This window comes from Acomys russatus, chromosome 4, assembly GCF_903995435.1.
Source record: "Acomys russatus chromosome 4, mAcoRus1.1, whole genome shotgun sequence".
In the NCBI taxonomy this organism is placed as follows: Eukaryota; Metazoa; Chordata; class Mammalia; order Rodentia; family Muridae; genus Acomys; species Acomys russatus.
The window spans coordinates 7,567,325-7,589,886 of record NC_067140.1 but is presented as its reverse complement, the minus strand read 5'-3'; the positions used below and the strand labels follow the sequence as shown (position 1 = coordinate 7,589,886).

At 46.2% G+C, this 22,562-nt stretch overlaps 1 protein-coding gene across 1 annotated transcript in view; it reads right to left on the bottom strand.

Moving 5' to 3' along the window:
• Positions 1-3,091: 3,091 nt before the first annotated feature.
• Rprd1b (regulation of nuclear pre-mRNA domain containing 1B) overlaps positions 3,092-22,562 on the bottom strand; it is a 46,191-nt gene continuing 26,720 nt past the window's right edge. Inside the window, exons 6-7 of the mRNA XM_051143684.1 lie at positions 21,603-21,778; positions 3,092-5,680 (exon numbers count right to left, since the gene is read on the bottom strand). Of these exons, the coding sequence (XP_050999641.1) occupies positions 5,531-5,680; positions 21,603-21,778 (326 nt within the window). The 3' untranslated portion in view covers positions 3,092-5,530. The remainder of the gene's footprint in view (positions 5,681-21,602; positions 21,779-22,562) is intronic.

The window sequence follows — 22,562 nt, the reverse complement described above, 5'->3', positions numbered from 1 at the left end:
AACCACCAACATGATAAACAGAAGGTAGGTGGGACTCCAGTAACAGCAGCGCTGTAATCCAATGAGTGGGCAAGTGCCTCCAACCACAGGAAAACTGAGGCGTCCACACTTGGCTGGGGAGCAAGCTATTCCAACTCGGCTATTTACAACCACAGAGCTGAGCCGCAGGGCCATGTGGCAAGGCTGTTCCAGGTCGGCTGCAGGTAAGGGCAGGGAGACCTTATTAAGGTTCTAACCCCTCCAGGGACTGAGGTGCCAAAAAAGGGAGAAGAGAAAACCCTTTCTGAGGGGTCGTGACATGGCCTGGCTTGGCCAAGGTTCCACAACCTCCTCTGGGGTGTGCTCACCCTCTCTTCCCAGTCGCCCAAGCTCATCCCATCCCAGGGTCTCCCAGAGTGAGGTTCTCTCCCTGGCTCTTGGCTCACATATGCTCCTTTCCCAGCATGTCTTTGATTGTTTTTTTGTTTGTTTGTTTTAAGACAGGGTCTCTCTGTGTAGCCACGGCTGTCCTAAACTCCCTTTGTAGATGAGGCTGGCCTCAAACTCACAGGGATCTGCCTGCCTCTGCTTCCGAGTGCTGGGATTAAAGGCATGTGCTACCACGCCCGGCTCCCGGCACGTCTTGACAGAACATTCAGGAATGTGACCACTGTTCTCACCCACTTTGCCTAAGGAGTGGGAGGCCTCACCAGGCTGGGACACACCTTTTACTGATCCCCCATCTGTGTACCTAGCCAGCTACGGGCATCACACCATTTAGCTTCTGACAGGCAGGGGTCCTCATAGTCCACTTGGACTGCCACCCTACAGTGCCCCTTCTGAGCTCATGCAGGCCTCATGTCTCAGTCTTGGAGGAAGAGGCTGCCGACATCCACTGCTTCCTGCAGGGAGACTCCTCACGCTGACCAGTGGTGCTCTTGGAAAGAATTCTCACCCCAAATATCTTCCTTTGCTTCTAATGCCTCACTCCTAGGTGAGGGGGTTAGGATATGGGGGCTTGCCTCGCTTAACTATAAACACCACCTATGGTGTACAGCCTTCCAACACATCTCGCTCTTAACCTCTCTCATCACACATGCATGTAAATACCGACATATATTACTTAACACAGTCACAGGCTGCACTGAGCCCCTAATTTGTCTGACTTGGCACTAGTCCCATTTGACAGACATGTTGAAAGTTATCAGTATGTAGGGTTGTAACGGCCTTATCTGTTTCATAACTAAGAACTCACACAGCTAGCCAGCACTTCAAACTTACGGAAAACATTATGGAGGCACCGAATGCATGAGGAAGATTCTCAATAGGCCGAAATGTTCTAGAAGCCCAGGCGTTGAACTTCAGACCTTGGAAGGACCTTAGCAGTTACTGGTCAACCTACTTGTTCCCTGGGAAAAGCAGCCAAGTCCCTAGAGTGACTGACTGGAAGACCTGCCCAAGGTCATCACAAGAGAGACAAGATGGTTTGCACTTTCCAAAACCACCTCTTTTTTTTTTAGATGAACTGATTCATAATGCTAATTTTAATATTTATCAAACCAATGGTGGAAATGAATTTTTAATGCAAAACAACTATTTTGGTCTTAAAAAAATTGAACAAACTGAGCTTTCAACACTATATAAAGCTGTTATGAATCCCAACCTACTGCGCAGGAGAATGACGGATTCTTAATTGAATCTATGCCTGAAAGTGAAAGAATGAGTCTTAAATGGAAAACCTCACAGAGATGGTGAGAAACACGCTTGGTCAGACAAATTATCCCAGGACAAAGAGCAAAACCAGGCCCGAAAATGACTTTTTCTGAAAGACCCCAAATAAACTCAGTACAGCTGCCAGCTGCCACGTCATGGCTCTCATCCGCCTTCCTGGCCTCAGCAATGTCGCCTGGCCCTTGTCCCTGCAGGCCCAAGTCTCCAAGGTGCCCCTGAAGGCCATCTAGCAAGTCCAGGACCCTACTCCCAGGACGTGCTACCCAGAGTTCCCAAAGGCTGTGCAGGCAACACCGACCCGCAGCTTTCAGGCTGGCAGAGCGCCTGGGGATAACGCAGCACCGCGCAGCTCAAAGACAAGAATGCTGAGGCCCAGAGAGGGAGGCGCCTGGCCTAGAAAGGCCCCACGGAGTTAACGGCTCTAATCACACAAGGTACGTGTTTTGGCAGATTCGCCAGCTCACACGCTCCATCTCCAGCTGTGAGGACTTCAGGCCCATGTCCGAGTCTCAAGTGCTAGTTAAAGTTAAAAGAGAACTATGGACATACTGTTTACAGGCAGGACGGAAGGAATCAGCCAGGTCCTGACAGCTGGGACACGGGAGATCTAGTCTACCCAGATTCACACTCTAAACTCAACCTTCATTAAAACAGAGCACGAGTGGGGGTTGAGGGAAGAGCTGAAGAGGTGGCACAGCGGTAGAGTATGTGGGGCTCTTGCAGAGGACCCAGGCTTGATTCCTAGCACGCAGCCATATGTAACTCCAGTTCCAAAGGACTCAGTGCTGCCTTCTGGTCTCTACGGGCACCAGGCATGCACACGGTGCACATAAATACATGCAGGCAAAACTCACACATTAAAAAAAAAAAAAAATCTAAAGGGAATAAAAGGACACAGGTAATATGCATCTCAACTTCCCTGACAGTGAACTTGGACTACCATGACTGAAAAGGAAGTCCCTTGTGTCAGGGAAGACAGGCAACCCCCACCCGGGAGGCAGCACCACCGTGGAAGATCCCAACCATTTCCAAACACGTCAGCTGCTGCAGAGGATCCCACCACCAGGGCCTTCTCTGTTACTCTGAGTTTTAAACAATAATATTAACTCAGTCACAGGGTGTCTACCACTGGATGTCAACACCAGAACAGAAATCCATCAAAGGATTTTTAAAAGATGGTGTTTGGATCATTTTGCATTTTTCCAAGAGCAACATCAGGACACTGCAAATAATTCCAATGAGGCCTGGTAGTGTGAGTGAAAACACTGCAGCCAAAGACTTCCCAAGTTGTCACCTGTGTGTTTGGGGGTAGTCACTAGCTGCTCCCTGCCAGCCCTCACTCCTGCACAAGGAGGAAGTGCAGTCAGTTCTCTCTGCATCAGTGTGGACGGCTTACTGGGCAATCAAGCTCCAAGAAAGAACCAGAGATAAGTTCATCCTAACAGCCCCAAGGGGAGAAAACAGAGTGTTCTCCATAGGCGCTCAGCACACAAGGCAGGGAGAAGAAACATCACATCATGTTGTTCAACAACACCATCTTTATTCAAAAATATATATCTATGAGACATTTCAGAATATACTGCTGCCACCAATGGCAGCCTATACTTCTAAATAAAGTCCTAAATTAATATACAAATTTAAGCTTTAAAAATATCCTTTAAGAAAAACAAAACAAAAAACAAAGAGAGACTTTCTGAGGAATATGACCCCAAAGGAAAGACCCTTGAGGCCTATGGATTTCCTACATAAACACAAAACCAGAAGTCACCCACCCACCTGCCAGGTCAACTCTCAAGGACAAGAAGTTTCATTTAAATTAAACAACAAAAGCAAGCACACAGTTGGGAGACTGGGGAGTGGGGCACACCACAATGAAGATTAAAAAACAGAAGCATTTCATTAAAACGAAACTCACTTCTTCACAGGAAGTCTGCTAGTAATTGGTGTTAAGAGGCCAACATACCATTGACATACATAATCGCTACAGGTTCATTTCTTGATCTTGCTGTAAGAATTATGCACTGACTGCTGGTCAGACTCCAAGGGATAAAACATAGCAGTGGGCTAAATCCATTATGTTGTCATCTTTCCTCCTAGTGATCCGCGCAGAGTTGCTACAGTCTTTCGGTCTGTGGCTGGCAAACAGCTGCTTCTGTGGGAAAGCAGTGCGTGCAGGAGGTGTTTAGAAACCGTGTGCCCATGCATGTGACATTACAGTGGCACACTGTGTGGGGGAGGTGTTCCACAGCAGAGACTGGGGTCTCCCTCAAGTCAGTGCTGCCCTGTAGCCTCTGGAGAAAACAATGCGGACAGAACAGGCAGAATGAACAAGCAAACAGTAGCCTGCATTCTCTGTGAATAAAGGCTTCCACAAGACCAGGCTCTGCACAGTGGAACTGAGAACCACCATTCTCCCCCCACAGCAGGTGGGGTGGCTTCTCAAAAGGAGGCCTGTCTACACAGTGACACACAGGTTTGCTTTAACATGTAAAACAGTGTGTGCATTTCTGGTGACCCTGAAAACAGCAACTCAAAGTACTGAAACTTCTCAAGTGCCGTCACTGAATTCCTACTTAAGGCTTCTGGACTCCATCTCCGGGCTACAATTCCTATTACACTTGCAGGGCAAACTGGTTTCTGCCCTTTCCAATGTCAAAACTGAGCCTGCCAGATCAGAATGATTTTCAAGTCCAGGCTCAATCTTCACTAGACATAAGCTAAAAATCTTAACCACATCATTCAGTCATAATGTCAGCTGGCATGATAATGGCATACAAACCCAGTTAGCCTCCCTTGTTCCCTTCCTCTGCCAGAGATGGGAATACTTCTCCTGGCCTGGGAGCATGGGTACACACAGTGGCCTGACCTGCTGGCATGCTCAGTGTCCTATCTGCAGAGATGTTCAAGTCTAGTCACTGTGCTGTAGATGTATGTCCACATGGCAGCGCTAGTGTATGCTCCAGTCCCCAAAGGAAGGGGGAGAGCAACGTGCACAAGAGCCTAGACTCCACCTGTGCAGTGTACACCAGCCTGGGACATGCCATCCAAACAGCTGCCTTCACAGCACCAGGGTGGGAGGGCAAGGGACAGACACAATGGGAGACAGGGTCCTGCTTTAGGAAGGCGCTCTGATACTGGGGACCCTTGAGAAATGTGGCATGGGCTGTGGGGGAGAAACCAGGCTGTCACTCTGTACCTGCACTGTGACTATGTCCCAGATCAGCTTTGAATGTTATTACTAGATTATCTAAAATCTCACAAAACAAACACACCTAACCTTGACAACACTTCTCTAGTAGAAATGACGGTTGGGAAGGGTCAGAAATTTGGCAAACTCTTTGTGGGAAAGCTGTGCTGCTGACCTTGTGGGCAGATTGTGTCCAGGTACGCCAACGCCTGCAGCCTGAGTCCCTCACTGGGAGCCTGTTCTGAACCTTGGCGAAGGCCAGCTCAGACTTCCATAGCATGTGCTGCCACCTGAAGCAAGATTCTCTCAAAAGCTTCCACAGCACACATGGTTTTCATGGCTGTGGGTCTAAGAGACCGCTAAGAATGGAAAAGCAACAGGAGGATGAGAAAGTGAGCGGGAGGGAGAGTCTGTATTCTTAGCAAAGACAACTGAAACTGAGTCAGTCCATTTGCACGGTTCTGAACTGTGCTCAGGAGGGGCCCGGAGGAGAACAAGAAGTCAGAGCTCCCCCGCTTCATTACTGAGGCAGATGCTGGCTGAAGAAATGGAGCCAGGGCCAGGAGGCTGTCTCCAATAGTGACTTGCTTCTTTTCTCTGGCACACATGGGAACCTGGGGTATGATACCTGTCCTAGTCGGTTGAGAAGAGGTCACCAGCAGAGGGCAGAGGTGCCAGGCCCCCTGTGACGTTAGGCAGCAGTGAGAGGTCTGGTAAGCTCTGAATGTGGGACTTGAGTTCCTTGCGGACCTGGGTTACTCGAGCAAGCTTCTGTTTATACTCCTAGAAAGACAAAAGGAGACACTGGTTACACTGCTGGGCTGGCCCATGGGCCAGTCAGCTAGTCCCAGCCACTTGCAGACTGAGGCTGCTCCTCAGGTCTGTCACCACACTACAGCTGTCAAGCCTCCAAGGGTCCAGCTTCATCAGAGACAATCAGCTTCCATATTGCTGAGAGTCTGTGAAAGGACATCTAGCCTAGCACATGAAGTCGGAAAGTAAAAAGCAGTGACATATTTGCATCCTTTTAATTGGTCTTCAACAGTTGTATAAAAATACAGGTGCTCACATGCTCCTGAGCTTTTTCAGAGCTTCATCTAGACCAGCAGTTCTTAACCTGTGAGTTGAGATCCCTTTGGCAAACCTCTGTCTCTAAAAATATTTACATTACAATTCATAACAGTACCAAAATTAGTTATGAAGTAGCAATGGAAATAATTTTATGGTTGAGGGGGTCACCATAAATAAGAAACTATTATGCAGTGTTAGAAAGGCTGAGAACCACTGCTCCAGAGAAAGCTGGACAACTCATTGTAAAAGCACATGTTTTGTGTTAAAAGCTTACAGACCACCCTATATCAATCACTCACAAACAAACTCTCCATATCTCAAAATACCCAATTGCCACCACCTGGGTCCAAGACCCCTTCACTGCCACAGTCCCTGAAGAGGTCTCCTAGGAGTCTCTGCGTTAGTTTCTCTAGGAATGCTGCCAGCCTTTCCCCCAGAGTCTACTCTCCCCATATCCTTCCACTGAGAAGGCACCATGCACCCCACTATCACCATGAGTCAGAGCCCACTGGATTGGAAGGGTCCCCTGCTTCTCCTGGTCCTAGCAAAGCCTGCTTCTGCCCCTCTACTACTGGCTGAGCTCCACCTGCCTCAGCAAATCCACTTAGTGCCCAGAGAGCAGGTGTCTCACCCACACCTTTGCTTGACAGCTCCCCCTTGCTAGGTGAGCAACAGGGTTCCCAGTTCTACATTCTATGTTCCCCTCAGACACGCTGAACTTCCATATTCCTCTAGCGTATGACTCCCAATGATAGAAATGGGCAGTTTTTTCTGTCCTTAGTTCACAAATACTTCTAATAAAACTGTATGAGAAAATACTGGGCCACATGAGCTCTGAGTCTTAGAGATTCCTAGAGGCTTATTTCCCCCCTACAAGGCATTCTGTAGGGATAAGGAAGTTCCTGACTTTCTTTCAGGAGGGCATGCAAAGCACTGGGAAGAATCAGAGGCCCACGGTTAGCGATGCTTCTGCCTATACCATCCTGTTTGAGACGTGTTTCCTCCTTCCCTGCCTGAAGTACAGGAACAGCCTTTTCCATGAAGACTGACCTTTCCTTCCTTCCTTCCTTCCTTTTCTGTAGACCAGGCTAGCCTTGAATTCACAGAGATCCTCCTGCCTCTGTCTCCCACGTGCTAGGATTAAAGGTGAACACCACTACACCCAGCAATAACTCCCAGTTCTTCAATGCCAAATACTATGGCACACTAGGGAGATGAGTTTGACAATGCATGTAAACTGTTAATGAGGACTCTTCCATCAAACCAGAAAGCTCTGGTTACATATGCCTCACTCTGCATCTGCCTCACCTAGCAGTGCCCAGCACAGTAGCTGGATAAATTAGCAACAAAGAGAAATCTTCCTCAAACTTGGACTTCAGGAAGTGGAAACCACCTTCAAGCCTGGGCTTGACAAGCCCAAGGCCCCCAGTGTCTGCTCGCACCAATACTTAATTGACATTGGCCTCAGGCATCAGGCCAATAGTCTCTTTCTGGACATAATGTATTACTACTCAAGCATTTGGAAGGCTACAGCAAGAGGATCACAAAGTCAACCTGGACTACACAGAGATCCTGTCTCAAAAGCAGAACAAATGAAAGACCAAGAGGTTTAAATGATCAACAGGATGAGCAGGCATAGCTTCTGAGTTCCTAAAGGCAAGTAAAGGCTGCCGTAGAAGGGCCTCGCAGGGCAGCTGAATGGCACAGCTTAGTGACACACAGGCAAATAGGTCAAGCAGACTCTCTTATGGGTCACTGAGCAGAGTCCATCACTTCTCTTTTTGAAGAATCAAGCTTTCCAAATAAAATCAGCTTTAAATGCTGTCACAGACTAACAAAACATTCAAGAAGAAGCCCAAGCAAAACTACCCCAAGTGCAACTTCAGTTCACACTTCCGATTCTCCCTGTTTTGGTGTTCCCCAAGGCAGGGCAGCATAGCCCCCACGAGCTGCCTTCCCAGTTTCCTCTGGTTCTGAGCAGGAGCAAGAAGAGCTTAGGAAAATCTAGGAGTCTCCCGCCTTTTGTCTTGGCAGGTGTGTTCTCAAGCTGTTGCTCAAAGGCTCCCTTGGAAAACAGCGCCCGTGACAACTCCTGCCCCTTCCACAACGCCACCTACAGTCATCTGAATAAAAACGGCCCCACAGGTTCATCTATTTGAATCCATGGCTACCAGGGAGTGTCACTACTAGAGAAGGGTTAGGAGGTGTGGCTTTTGGGGGTGAAGGGTGTCACTGGGGGTTTCAAAAGCCCATGCTAGGCTTAGTTCTCTCTCTGCCTACAGATTAGGCTATAGCTCTTAGCTATCGCTCCAGTGTCATGTGTGCCACCACGTTCCCTGACGTGATAACTGTAAGCAAACCCTCCTATGAGGAGGCCCACTGGGAGCATTCTGCCTCCTAAAGGGCGCCGCTTTCTTGTCTCTTTAGCACACCAAGAGCAACTCAAACAGGGCAAGGACAGAATCCACAGGCTGTTTGTTTATAGAATCTCCTACACTTGTGTGTGATCCTAAACCAAGTGCAGAATCTACCACTCATGCCTCACTGGTTGGCCCATGCATTTAAGAGATTAGGGGCCACACCATGGTCACCCCAGGATGCTGCTCTTGCAGCACTTTGCTGGCTGTGGTCTCTCCTCCCAGCCACAACTCACAAGGCCTTGTTGCTCTCTTCCTTCACCAATGCCTCCCCCAAGAAGCCAAGGCAAACCCAACAGCCCCACCTCTTTGCTCCCTACTTGGGCATACTTCAGCCCCTGGCTACTGCAGCCAGCCCGCACACTGAACATGTGTGCAGAGACCTGAAACAGGTCAAGTCATTTCTGACCTGCTGCCACCACTGGAGTCAAGATCCAGTGGACTGTGATGAGCTTTCAGAGTTTCTGTGGCTGCCAAGGAATGTTTCAAATGAAGATAGCCTCAGGTGTGTTGAGATAATGCCTAGGATTTATGCTCCTGACAAAGCTTTGGAGTCTTGCCTCACAGCCACAAACAATAGGAAAAAGTGCTGGCTAACACGGTGAACTCAGGCACCATGGTACAAGGAACTAAGTGAGGAGGGAGCAGGCAGGGCCTGCCACATTCTTTGCCTTTTATGGCCAGGGCAGTAAGCCAGACCTGACATGCTGCAGATGAGCTCTGGGATAAGCGGGTTAAAAGTGACAGGGGCTGACAGCACAGTGACCTTTCTACAGGAATTTCATTTTCGAAATAAACAAAATTATAAGCGTTTCCTCTAGCAACTCACGTAAGAAATGCTGACCAGAATATAAGCATTCTTAAACCCATTCTCTCCCTGGCTAGAGTACTTATGTAAGTACTGACCTTGGGGCGGGCCTGAACTGCTTAAAAGCAGCTATGGGGCAGCATGGCTGTTTCTTTGATCACATTCTGCCCTGCTTTGGGACATAGGGCATGGCTCCTCCCAGATGAGAATCATGAAGGACTATCATGCATGGTGCAATTCATGAGGGACTTTACTGTAAATAATGGTGGCACCACACTGACTTAACTCCAAAAGCCACTTTGTTAAATGGAGAAAATGGCCTTTGTTGCTCTGTAGGAGAGCACTTGCCTAGCATGCACAAGGCCTTAGTTCCAATGCAAGCACCAGTTAGTGGAAAGAGAAAAAAACAAAGTAAACGTTTATCTGGATATGATTTAACCTAACCCAAGCCCTGCCATGACACCAGGTTTATCCTCCAGTATGGCTCACAGGACCTGCACTTACAATCACAGCCTCGGTAAGCACCTCTGTCCAACCATCCATCTGGCTGAAAGAACAGCACTTATGTCTTCATATTGGAAATAAGAATGCTGCCTTAAGTTTTCTGTCCAAGATCCATGTGGTACAAAAATCCTCACTAAGCTGTACCTCTCTCCCAGTCAGCTCCAGGGCAGCTACCACATTTCAAAAACAATACACTCTGGGTGCCACAGTGGGGCTGGAGGGGCTTAGGAAGATGCTGGAAAAGATCCAAGGAAAAGAAGAACCTGTGGCTGCATCCCCCAAACTTGGGTCTGGTCAGCTTCATTATTAAAGCCACTGATAAAAGTGCATCCAGATCTTTCCAAAAGGACAAAAGGCAAAATTCCCCAGAGAAATATCCTCTGAACACTGATCTATCCACCAGGGCACCATCCATCACATGGCAGTAGGCTTCTTTAACACTGAAACATAGTTTTTCTGGGTGCTTCTTTTTCCTCTGGGGACCCTCAAATGTTTCTATTGCTACAACAAAAACCCCCGTCTTGGGGGTGGAGAGATGGCTTGGAGGTTAAGAGTACTGGCTGCTCTTCCAGAGGATCTGGGTTCAATTCCTAGCCAATATAGTGGCTCACAACCATCTGTGTCTCCAATTTCAGAAAATTCTACACATTCTTCTGGCCACTGTGGGCACCAGGCATGCAAAAGATGCACAGACATACATGCAGACACAACATGCATACCCATGAAACAGAAATTATATAAGGGAAACAAATCTGATAGGGATTTGCACAAACACGGGAAAAATACAGTTATGTGCCTGTATATACACTAAGAACATTGGAAGGGATAAAGACAAAACTAATTTTAGGATGAGGCAATTCTTGATAATTTTAATGTGGTTTTTAAAAAAGAGACATTTACAATTTAAAGTCATACTTTAGTGGTGGCAGGCCCGTAATCCCAGCTAGTTGGGAGGCTGAAACAAGTGGATTACAAACTCAAGGCCAGTTTGAAGTACAGAGTGAGTTTAAAGCTAGCTCAACTGCAGAGGGAATTCAAGGCCAGCATGGGTAACTTACTAAAACCCTGCCTCAAAATTAAAGAATAAATAAAAAGAGGGCTGGAGACACAGCTCAGGGCAGAGCGCCTCATATTCATTTAACCTCTAGTTCTCAGAAATAAACAAACAAGCAACAAAACACATACATTAACAATGTAATAGAAATCCATACAATACATTGAAAAGACTCCTGGGTCTTTCAAAATGCAGGCATTTGTGCAGTGGGACCCCTCATAATACATAATGCGAGTATAATGAAAATACTAAAACTCTTTTTTAAGACAAGGTTTTATGTAACTCCGACTAGCCCTTGCTGTGCACCTAAGGATGACCTTGAACTCCTGATGCTGCTGCCTCCATCTTTCAACTGCAGAGATTATAGGCCTGTAACAGGAATGGAAACCAGGCCTGGACTGCGGGTGGCTAGGGGCCTTGGAAAAAACTAGAATTAATTAATAGGTCTGAGGTGAAAAGAGCATCCAGTCCCCCTAGTCTCCATTATTTTACAAGCAATATTTAATCTTTCTGACTTACATGTTAAGAGATGTTGAAGAAAAAGAATTGTTAGTGAAATAAAAAATCCTCTTCTCACAAGCCGACTGTCCTTAACGTCAAGCAAATTTATCAGACGCAGCCTTAAACGTCTGGAAGGCCCTTTGACCAGGTCCTTTCTTCACTAAAGGCCTACCTCCAAAACTAAAGAAAAACAAAAAAACAAATTTTTCAACTAAGTGGCGCCACATTCCAAACCATCCATCTATAGGCCTGGAGAGAGGAAGAAATTGGTCTAGACCTCACGGGCACACCCTCAGGGAGAGGAAGTTCCCTGCCAAGACAAACTCTTACCCATGTTTAGACATTCACCCAGCCCTGACCATCCCTGAGCTGAGCTGAAGAGGGTTAGTGGTATGGGAATGGTGCTGCAAACAGGACTTAGACATATGAATCCACAAAAGACACAGAGCTCTGAAGGATAAAGTGGGGTCTGAGGCAACATGCACAGGAAGGGCACTTGGCTCTCCGGGGTGGAATCTGAAGGCGCATTGCCCAAAGAGGCAGTGAGGCACAGACAGATGATGAACAAGGTCTAACAGGAGAGGGCAAATTGTGGAAAGTAAAGGAGAAACAGTCAGAGGCAACAATCCACATAAATCCAGAGATGAGGGCCAACATGGGCAAATACCAGAGTACAGGCTGGTAGCAAAGAGGGGGGTGGGGATGGGGGCTGATGGGGAAGAGGGAGAGTCAAACCATAAGTGACAAGGGAGGAGGTAGGGGGAAAACAAGCCATGGCAGGAGTGAGAGGAAATATGATTTGGACCATTTTAGGGCAATGAGAAGCCACTTAAACGTTTAGGCAGGGCAATGGTATGCTCAGAATTTCGTTTTGAAAACATGAAAGGGCTGCTGTGTGAAGACTGGCTTGCTGGACAAAGGCAAGTAATGAGCAAGTAAGGCTAGAGCAGGGAGGTGATGGCAGAGGTGGAGACAGGCAACAGAGTGGGGTAGACCCAAGAAAAACAGACACTCAACAGGTCAGGGAGGTCAGCCTGAGAAACCAAGAGGTACAACAGAGAAACTAGGAGGCAGGGACATAAGGAGGCTACGTACCACATCTGAGATGTAGGAATCCTGGGGGAAGTGCTGGGTGAGTACGAGCATGCTGGAGAGGGGAGGGGGCTCTCTGCAGCCTAGCACGGCTTCACACTCAGCCTCCAGAGTGCCAAGATTACAGGTTCTCGGTTCTGCTGAGTGTGACTCAGTGAGAACGAAGAGCTGTCTGAGCTGGTTAACGCAAGGGTATACAGGTGGGAACTAAAGCTAACGAAGTGGAAGTCACTTGGGGGAAGATCTAGAATGAGAGAGAGGCTAAAGGTATGCAAACCTCACAGGATGGAGATGGAGAAAAGGATCCTAGAGAATGGGAAAGACTAGAGTCAGCAGTGGGTGATTCAAAACCAGGGAAAGAGAATCCAGGTACTAAGAAGACACAGTATTAAATGCCACAGAGATGGTCAGAATGCGGAGTCATGAGACAGACTGACAACTACCTTACAAATGAGAAAAATCACATCAAGAGGTGGCTCAGCAGTTGGAAGCAATTGCTGCTCTTCCAGAACATGGATTTGGTCCCCAGCACCCATATCAGGTGGCTCAGAACCAACTAGGACTCCAGCTCCTGAGATCTGATGCTCTCTTTTGGCTTCCAAGGGCTCCTGTATACATGCGGTGCAAATAAACATACATAGGCACCCACACGCACATACACACACACACACACACACACACACACACACACACACACACAAATGAAAATAAATAAATCTTAACAAAAAACCAAATCAAATCCAACCTAAAAGGCTGCAGTAGCCACAATGGTAAAAGCCAGGGAAGGCATGGAAGAGGCCTTTCAGCTCCCTACCAAGGGATCACACTGGGGCAAGTCCACCTGTATGGAAACAACTCCCAGACAGGCTATGTCCTGTAGAAGTGAACACTGTGAACAAAGCAACCACCAGGGACAGTGTAAGAACTGGACCTGCCCACTCATAACTACTAAGGTACTCAGAGACATTCCCTGCTGGGTAACTTTGCTGTGCTGAAATTTACAATTACAATCCTCCTGCCTCAGCTTTCTGAATGTGAGGATTACAGCCATGAACGCCTGGCATAACAGGGAAAAAAAGAAGAAGAAGAAGAAGAAGAAGAAGAAGAAGAAGAAGAAGAAGAAGAAGAAGAAGAAGAAGAAGAAGAAGAAGAAGAAGAAACAAAACAAAACCAGAGATGTAACTTCTAAGACTACAAAGCATACAACCATCCTCCAATTTCCCTTTTTCCAAAGCACCGCTTGAAGTGAGAGTAGAAGCCCAGCTCAACAGCGGGACACTAATACAGACTGAAATAGCACACACTTATGGGCCAAGCAGAGTTAGCAACCACAGCTCAAATGTCTGTCATCTGAACCCTGCTCTTAAAATTATGCTCACTCAAGTCAGTGTTGAAACTAGCTGCCATTTTCCCACAGCTGTCACAAATGTAAACAAGACCATTTGAAAGCCAGAAGGCAGCCCACTGTCTAATAAACTCTTCATTATTTGCTCCTTCACAAAACAAAGATGCTCCTTAACTGGGGACAAGGAAGCTGTATCTGTAAGTTTCAGAAGAAGACGAGAGCTCCAATGACAGGAATGCAGAGTAGGGGGAAGACCCTGAAACAAACACCCTTCAGTGTGCAGACAGACACGCAGACACCTGCATGTCTGCGCAGAGACTCCTCTAGAAATCTAGAAGAAAGTTGTCTAAACACCAAGAGTCGGCAGAAAAGGTATAGAGTAAAATGGAAAGACAAAATGAGGAGAGAACTGCTCACAAGGGACTACGATATCCAAACTGCTCACACTTGTGTTAGCAAGGGGGAGAGGGGGAGTAATTATGCAAAGCAAACAACAACAAGATTAGAAAACTCTACACATCACTCTTCACCTCACAAGTTTCTCTTAGGGAGAAATGGGCCTCCTCACATACAGCCCAGGCTGGCACTGGCTTGCAACTTATGATCCTCCTGCCTCAACTTTCTCACTGATGGAATTATAGGTACATTGCACCATGTTTGGCTCTCCATTTTAACTTTAACAGAAAAAATAAAAAATAAAGGAAATAGATAAAAATTAAAACCTCTTTGTAGATTATAAACTAATGAGGTTATTTTTTCCTATATGTATTGTCTGAGTTTCTTGACTTATTACTTTTACAATCAGGACAAAAGAAAGAACAGAGTGTTCAGAGAGTAAGAATGGCTGAGCAGCAGGCAGGAATGTGGGAAGAGGCAGAGCTGGCTTGTGCCTACACACACTCCAAGTGCCACCCCCAGCAGCAGAATCTCAGGCGGGCTGCTCAGAAGGTGTTCAACACTGCCAACAATGGGTTCAGGTGCAGTTCAACGGCACAGCACTTGCCTAGCATGGGTGAGGCCCTGGGTTCCAACCACATGCACCTGCACTCACACACACGCTACTCACATCCCGCTAGACAGCTGCTCTAGATGTAACTCTGGCCTGGTATGGAAAGGATCCAGGTACCAGACCCCATGATCACCTGGCAGGCGTAAGCAGAATGCCCTGCTTCAGTAACTGTTCTAAACTGCCCTTAGAGCTGATAATGCTGGTCTAGTGAGGACAGAGCTGTGCACTGCAAGGGCAATATGTGGGGCCAGCCTGAGTCTATCTCAGGCCACCACTTGGCTATTGTGACAAGCTCCATGTGAGCCAGCTCTAGTCATGTTCACTAGGGTCAGAAGATCCCACACTGACACTGAGACTTTGAGCTCCTCATAAAACACAGAGATTCATTCTTTTGTGAAAAACAAGGATTAGACTGCCTGCACATACCGTAAGGGATAGTGAGATAAGATACTGGGTTTAACATATGGCAAAGAGAAACAATGTCTTCCAAAGCTGACAAAGGGGAGCTCTCTATCTCCACCTACTGTCCCATTGTTGAGAGAAATGTTTCTAAACATCTGTACCCTGATGAAGGGATGCTGTCAAAAACCAACAGGCCATCAGTGTGGCTGAGAAGCCTCTTCATTGGAGCCAAAGAATTTCACGAGTTGTTAAAACCTGCAGTGCACATATACAAAGAGTCACACAGTAACGCTGGATTCTACATCATTCTGCCTCCCCAGCTGTGTTGTCTAAAGTCAAATTCTTAAGGACTCATTGCAGGCCAGGAAGAGGTGCCAAGTGTGGAGAAACGGCAACAGCCCCAATTCACCGAATCATTTCTCCCTTGCCACCAGAGCATGTGCATAGGCACACAGAGAGCAGCAAGGAGCAGAGTAGATTCTCTCTCACTCACAGGGCATACTGGAATGCTTGCCTGCAATTACTGCTACCTCCCTGCATAATATATCACTGCTCCATGACAAGATGCTTTGGGGGCTGTCTAAATGGCTCAACTCTGGCTACTCAAAGTACATGACCACTAAAATTTCTTTAGCTTAAGGACATCCAGGCATCTATCTCACTCTGCTTTGTAATGTGGGAACCCTGGTAACTTCACTGAGGGTGCGTATACATGCCTTCTAGAGACAAGGAGTACTACTGACTACTGAAAAGTGTCATTTCTACCCTCAATCTCTGGTCAAGGAGACTTATGGTGCCCAGGCAGGGCTTTCACATTGCCAAACATATCAGTGACACTCTGCTATGTTTATTAAAATTCTGCTGCAGAGATTACAGCAGGCTTAGCACAAGGTCATCTAGCTCTTATTCACAGACTAAGAAACAAGATCCCACCACCAGTAAGGATTAAATGCAACTGCTAGTAAAATTCAAATGGCTTTTTTTTTTCCTTGTGCAGAAATCGAAAAGGTGATGGCAAATTTTTTAATGCATATGGTATTTTAAAAGGTCTTACACAAAACAACAAGGAAAAAAGAAGAGTGAAGACTTGTGAGGCACCATCATAGGGCACACAGCAATCAGTGGTATGCAACTGAAAATGCATACATTCAATTATTTTTGACAAGAGTATCACACATTCAGTTGGAGGAACAAATGCTACTGGGCAAATGGACATCTACACACAGCAGGGGGTGGTTCCCTTCCTCACAACACATACAAAACTAACTCAGAATTGATGGTAAATTAAAACTAAGAGCTCCGACACTAAAGCTCCAAAAAAATGCAGTGAGAAATCTTCATGTCTTGGAATTGGCCAACGGTTTCTTAGATGCAACACCTAAAACAAGAGCAACAAAAGGAAAAATCGGAGTAAAGTTGGAACTCATTAAAATAAAAACAACTTTCACAGTAGGTGAAAATATGTGTAAATCTTATCTGGTAAGAATATTGAAATATAAAAAAGTGCTAAAGACTCAAACTGCAAATAACCTAACTTGAAAGTGGACAAAGGGGCTTGAACTGACATGCTTCCAACAAGGACAACAAAAATCATGGAATAGGCATGCTCATCGCCACTACTACTCTGAGAAACAAAAATCAACTAGCACAGGAACAAGTCCAAAGTTTTAGGCTGGTTAGAAAAAGAAGTGGCAAGCACTGGCAAGGATGTGACCAAACTGAAGCCTGTACATTGGTGGTGGCAGCAGAAAACAGGGCAGCTGTCATGGGAAACAGTGGGTGTCAAAAGGTTAAACACAGAACCTCTTTGACATAGCAACCTCAACCCTAGCGTAACACAAGCCCAGGAGAAATGGAAACATGTCTACAACAATGTGTACATGACTAGCTACAGCAGCATTAGTCATTACTCACAGTAACTAAATGCAGATGCAATTCCAACGCCCATCAATAATAATGGACAGACAAATTCTGGCAGATCCATCTAATAGATATTAGCTATTACTATTGCAATAATTATCAATATTTGCACTAACATTCATCCTCAAGAGGAAAAAAGTACTGATACATGGTGCTTTGTGGATAAATCTCAAATTATTACCTAATTGAAAGAAGAGACACGAGTATGTAGAGCCCCAGGAGAGGCACCGTTCAGACAGAAAGCATGTCAGTGGTCCCCAGGAGCCGAGGGTGAGGGCCCAGGGTTAGGATGACTGCCTGACAGGGATGGGGTTCCCTCTGCAGTGATGAAATGTTTGAGCCTTTACAGAAGATAGCTGCTCTATACTATGAAGTACTAAATGTCACTGAAATGTACGCCCTTTCAAATAGTTAACTTTGTTATATAATTTGTGTTAGATAATTTCCCCTCAATCTACAAACAAAGCTGTAGCTAGGAAATCATCTAGCACTCTTTCCTATTTGGCAGTCTTTGTGCACCATAATCTAGATCACAGACACACACCATGGTTGAATGCAGGAAGCTGCTGTGCTAGGAGGTGAGGCTGCAGGCACCTGACCCTGGGTTCTGTAAGCCTGCACAAGCAGCTTCTCTCCTCCACAGCCCACAGCCCAACCCTGATGGCTCTGATGAACATATGCACACCATCTTTCATTCAAAATGACAAGACAGAAACTCTGATCAACCTGCTCAGACTAAGGCTTGGGATTTTTTTATTTTTAAATTTTATTTTTTTAGTTTTTTGAGGCAGGGTTTCCCTATGTTATCTTGGCTGTTCTGGACTCGTACACCAGGCTGTCCTCACTGACAGCGATCCGCCTGCTTCTGCCTCTCAAGTGCTGGGAGTAAAGGCGTGCACCACCAACACCCAACTGGGATTTTTAAAGAAAAGATTTATTTACTATTATTTATACTGTATTCTGCCTGCATGTGTGCCTGCATACCAGAAGACCGCACCGGATCTCATTATACATGGTTGTGAGGCACCATGTGGGTGATGGGAATTGAACTCAGGACCTTTGGAAGAACAGCCAGTGCTCTTAATCTCTGAAGTATCTTTCCAGACCAGGTTTGTGAGCTTTAAGCAGCTGCTTGGCCTAAGAGTCACCGCTGTCAGCAAGGATCAAAGTCTCCTTGTCGTGAAAGCGACATCTGAAAGCTGTTCTGGCACCTTTGACTTTTACTTTTTTGAGACAACCTTGCTTTAGGACCCACACTGCATAGCTTGACCTCTGAGCTGTTAGTAACACTGGTCCCTTCCACAGCCTTCTTTTCTATTTCTAGGTTTTCTCTGTTCATGACACAAAGCATTACAGATTTTCGTCAGCTTTCCCTTTAACCTTGCTTGGAGTTTAGGGGGAAAGTGGTACAGTAGTGCCAACCATGACACTCAGAAGCATAAAAATGGTTTTAAAAAAGGGTATCATCTCTAAATGAGCCCTAATTCTACTAAAAGGAAAAGGAAAGATACACAAACGGGAAACCATTGTGTTTTCTACCACAGTCACCTTTATTAATACTTTCTGCACTTAACGGGACCTAAAAGTAACTCTCTTCATAGGAAAAGGTGACTTCCCCTGAGGAATCTACGTCATGGTGTCCCGCAGCCGTCACGGGGCCACCAGCTGGAGCTCAGAAGAGTGTGTGCACTTGACACTTTACATACATCCTAATAAGCATCTGCTCAAACTAATGTTAGGGATAATGAGTCCTTTTTCTTCATTTATTTCAATGCAGATAGGATAAGCCAGAAGATTCTCCTTCCTCTAAGCTTTCTCACATCCCCATTAAGTCTTTGCTTGCTGCAGTTCTCTCCCCGGAGGGCTAGTCATTGAGGAAAGGAAGCAGGCTTCTGTACACCCTTGGCCCTGAGCAGCTGAGGAGGCCCACCTTGCCCATCTTTGCACGTGTGTCACTGCTGAACAGGTACAGACTAGTGGCTGAAGATAAGACCCCAGTTCCCCACAGGGTCTCCAGTGCCGAAATCCACACACTTTCTTATTTCTCTTCACTCACATGTTACTGCTGGCTGCTCGACGCACACACACACCCGCCGCCTTTTTTTTTTTTTTTTTAATTTTTTTTGTTTTTGTTTATGAGTGCTTTACTGCAGAAGAGGGGCAACAGATCACATCATAGGTGGTTGTGAGCCACCATGTGATTGCTGGGAATTGAACTCATGACCTCTGGGAAGAGCAGGTGGCATTCTTAACCACTGAGCCACCTCTCCAGCCCCAGCTGCTCCCCTTTTATAAATATATTTCTCTCCTTCAATTGCCATTTCCTTTTCAAAAAGGCTTTACTCCCAGCAGGGCTTATCATAAACCACAAGCAGGCCTGTCAATTGTCTTAACTCCCTTAGTCCTTTGGTTGTAGGTTTCCTATACTGTTGACACAGACAATGATTTCCTTGGAACACAGTTTCCTTCTGTGAGCCAGAATGGGTCCTCTTCCCCACTAGACTCTAACCTAGCACCTCCACTTCAAGGTTCAGAAGCTACTAGAAACCCAATGGAAGTTCTCAATAAAAAAGAGATGCTTGCAATCTAAAGGAAAATAAACGGTTAGAAAGAAAGAAAGACAGAAAAAATTAACTGTTAACAAATTAGAACTGTGGAGAAAGACAGCCAAGAAAACGCCTGTATGTTCACGAGTCCAACAGCTGTGGCATTCACACACTGACGGCAACAAAAGGTTCCCAAACAGATTTAACCAGCCTTCTGATTTGGCAGCATTAAGGACTGACTGCTATGAAAGGAAGGTGGAGGGATATGCAGTACTGGGGCTTCGCTCAAGCTGCACCCTGGGTATTACTGCCACCGTCAGGACAGAATGGAAGAAGATCTGTCTATATAAGGGGTGAGAGGAAATCTTAGGTTCAGAGGAGAAGACTGTTAAAGAGCTAATGCTATCTCTCAGCCTCTTACATTTTATCCAGTCATTTCCTTTTTAAATGCAGCAAACTTCATTTTATTTCATAATGAATGGTCCCACCTAGCTGATATGGTTTGGAACAGGAACCCTGAGCTCTGACTACCTTGAAGTACCAGGATCTTCCTACTCCATCCTCAAGTGCTAGGTTCCAATGCCATGCCATTCGGTGAATTAGTAACAATGGGAACTACAAAGCTACAGAATGACTGACCTTTGACATTCTGTGCCCTGTAACTTCTCGGGGTGCCCAGGAAGCTACCTACTCTGCAGAAGGCCCCTATGAAACAGACAGCTGACTGCAGCTAGGGAAGGGGCAGAACAGAGTTAACTGGCTCTACCAACAGTCTCCTTCTCGAAGACTGTCCTCTATGGTGGCTTGCCATGTTCCACCCAACAACAGCTGCTCATGATAATCAATGTCTGACAGATCAGAGAAAGCCCTTAATGTGTCGCCAAGGGGCAGTTCAACAGATGGCACGATGACTTACAACCAGAATCATTAATTACAATCTCTTATTAGTCCCCGGGTACAGTGCTGAAATGCTTCCTCAGTAAAAGACGAGCGCTGCAGATACGTGGCCGTCTGTGCTGAATCTACGTGAAAGCCACTCGGCGGGTAGCTCAGCTGACTCCTACCTTGCACACTCAAGCCGGCTAAGCATCTCAAGTCCCCAGCACCTCAAGCCATTACAGCTCCATAATCACTGTAGGTAAGGATATGGTAGTGCCTCTCCAGGCAGCTGACCAGAGTGACAGATGCAACAACCACTAGAGCTAGCTCAGTGTTCCCTCCCTCTGGGCCACTGACTTTCCCCACTGGAAGAAGGGTGGTCTTCCACTCCCTTATCTACTGAGGGGCCTTTTCGAGGTGTTTCTTATGATCATTATGACTTATTCTCCAACTCCTCTCCCCTCCCCTCCCTTCCTACTCTTTTCCATGTCCCTTTTAAACAGACAGAACTAAGAAGAAGCTAAGAAACAAGTCTAACAAGTGGGCAGGCAAGCCCCACACATCCACACTGCGGGCTCTGCTCCCCAGAGACAAGGAGCCAAGAAGCCCCACAGTAAGGGGTGGCCCCAAGACCCTCCTTGCTGCAGACACCAAGCAACACACTCTAAACTCAGAAAAAATGGGTTCCGCCCACAGCTGGAGTCAGGCTACATAAGCACAACTGAACTTTTAGAATATGTACAGGTAGCGCTTGCAGACAGGTGACTTACTGGTCTTAGCATGTGTATATGTCAGAATAAACTTCAGAACAATTCAGATTCCCAAATACAACCAATTAGGTGCCTTTGATTTTGCTGATCTTTCTGTACCTCAATTTCACTTTCTTAACTGTAACACTAAACTGAAGCAACCTTAAGATCCTAAATGCAGTGACTAAGAGGCCCCTGTTTTCACAATATGAGTTTTTCTTTCCTGGACATGTGAAAACATGACTTCAACTTCTAACTAGGTGCCAGTAATTGTAGTTATCAGATGGATGGTCCTATTCCATTTGTTTTCAAAAGATTAAAAAAAAAAAAAAAAGGTTAATCCAGGAATAATATGGGTTGTAGGAATGGTGATTCAGGCAGTCTGGGTCTGCCCTGCGATGTACTCACTTCTAGCTTTTTCTCTTTTTCTGACAAAACCTCTTTCTGGTTCTGGGTGTACTCCACCAGCATCCGTGCCAGCTGGCGCCGGTCTTCCAATTCTGCTGCCAGGCGCCCGTTATATTCTGCTAGTAACAGACATGCTTCATCTACTGTTTTTGAGAGACGTTCAGCTGCCTCTTTGTCTGAGTACAAATAAGAGCAGAAAACAGGGACAATATATAAATCATATAGGTATGATTGCAAACATTCCTGAGAGAAGGTTCACAGAGTCCCAGAATAAACCAGAACCTGTGAACCAACAATGCTGGCTAGCCAAGAATCCAAAGGCACCAACTCTGTCAACAAGACACATTTCAGAATTGCCTGAAGTGAGGCAGGAAAGCTGACGGGCTGAAAAGTGCTTCAAGCAAAAGCTCCCCAAACAAAGCTGCAGAAAAGTACTTAGGGTCATCTGTGAAATGACTCCCCTTGCCTCTGAGAGGATGAAGTGGTTTGCTTATATTACCACATTAAGAATACTTTCCCCACTGCTCTGAAGAAACAGAGCAAGCACTCACATCCTAAGTGTGCAGAGATGAGGGAAAACCAAAGTTGTGTGAGAGGCTCAGAATGTGGTCCAGCTGATCTGCAGGACCCTGTTCACCAGAGAAAGAGCCTAGCACCTGGGTGACAGCTTGTCTCCCACACTTGTGAAAATGAGGGTGGGAGGGCTTTCAAATGTATCTAAACATGATCCTCAGAGGAAACAGTTTATGAAAACACAAATAAACAAACAGTGCCACTATGGTGGCTCACACTCAAAGGAGGCTGCCACCAATTCCAGTCAGTCTAAGGAAGAAAGGCAGGAAGGAAGAAAGCAAAGAAGGAAGGAAGGGGGAAATATCTTTTTCTTAGTATATGTATGTATTTTTAAAGTGTTGGTAATCATAGACCAGACTGCTTTGTGTCCAAACAATGGCTCGTCAC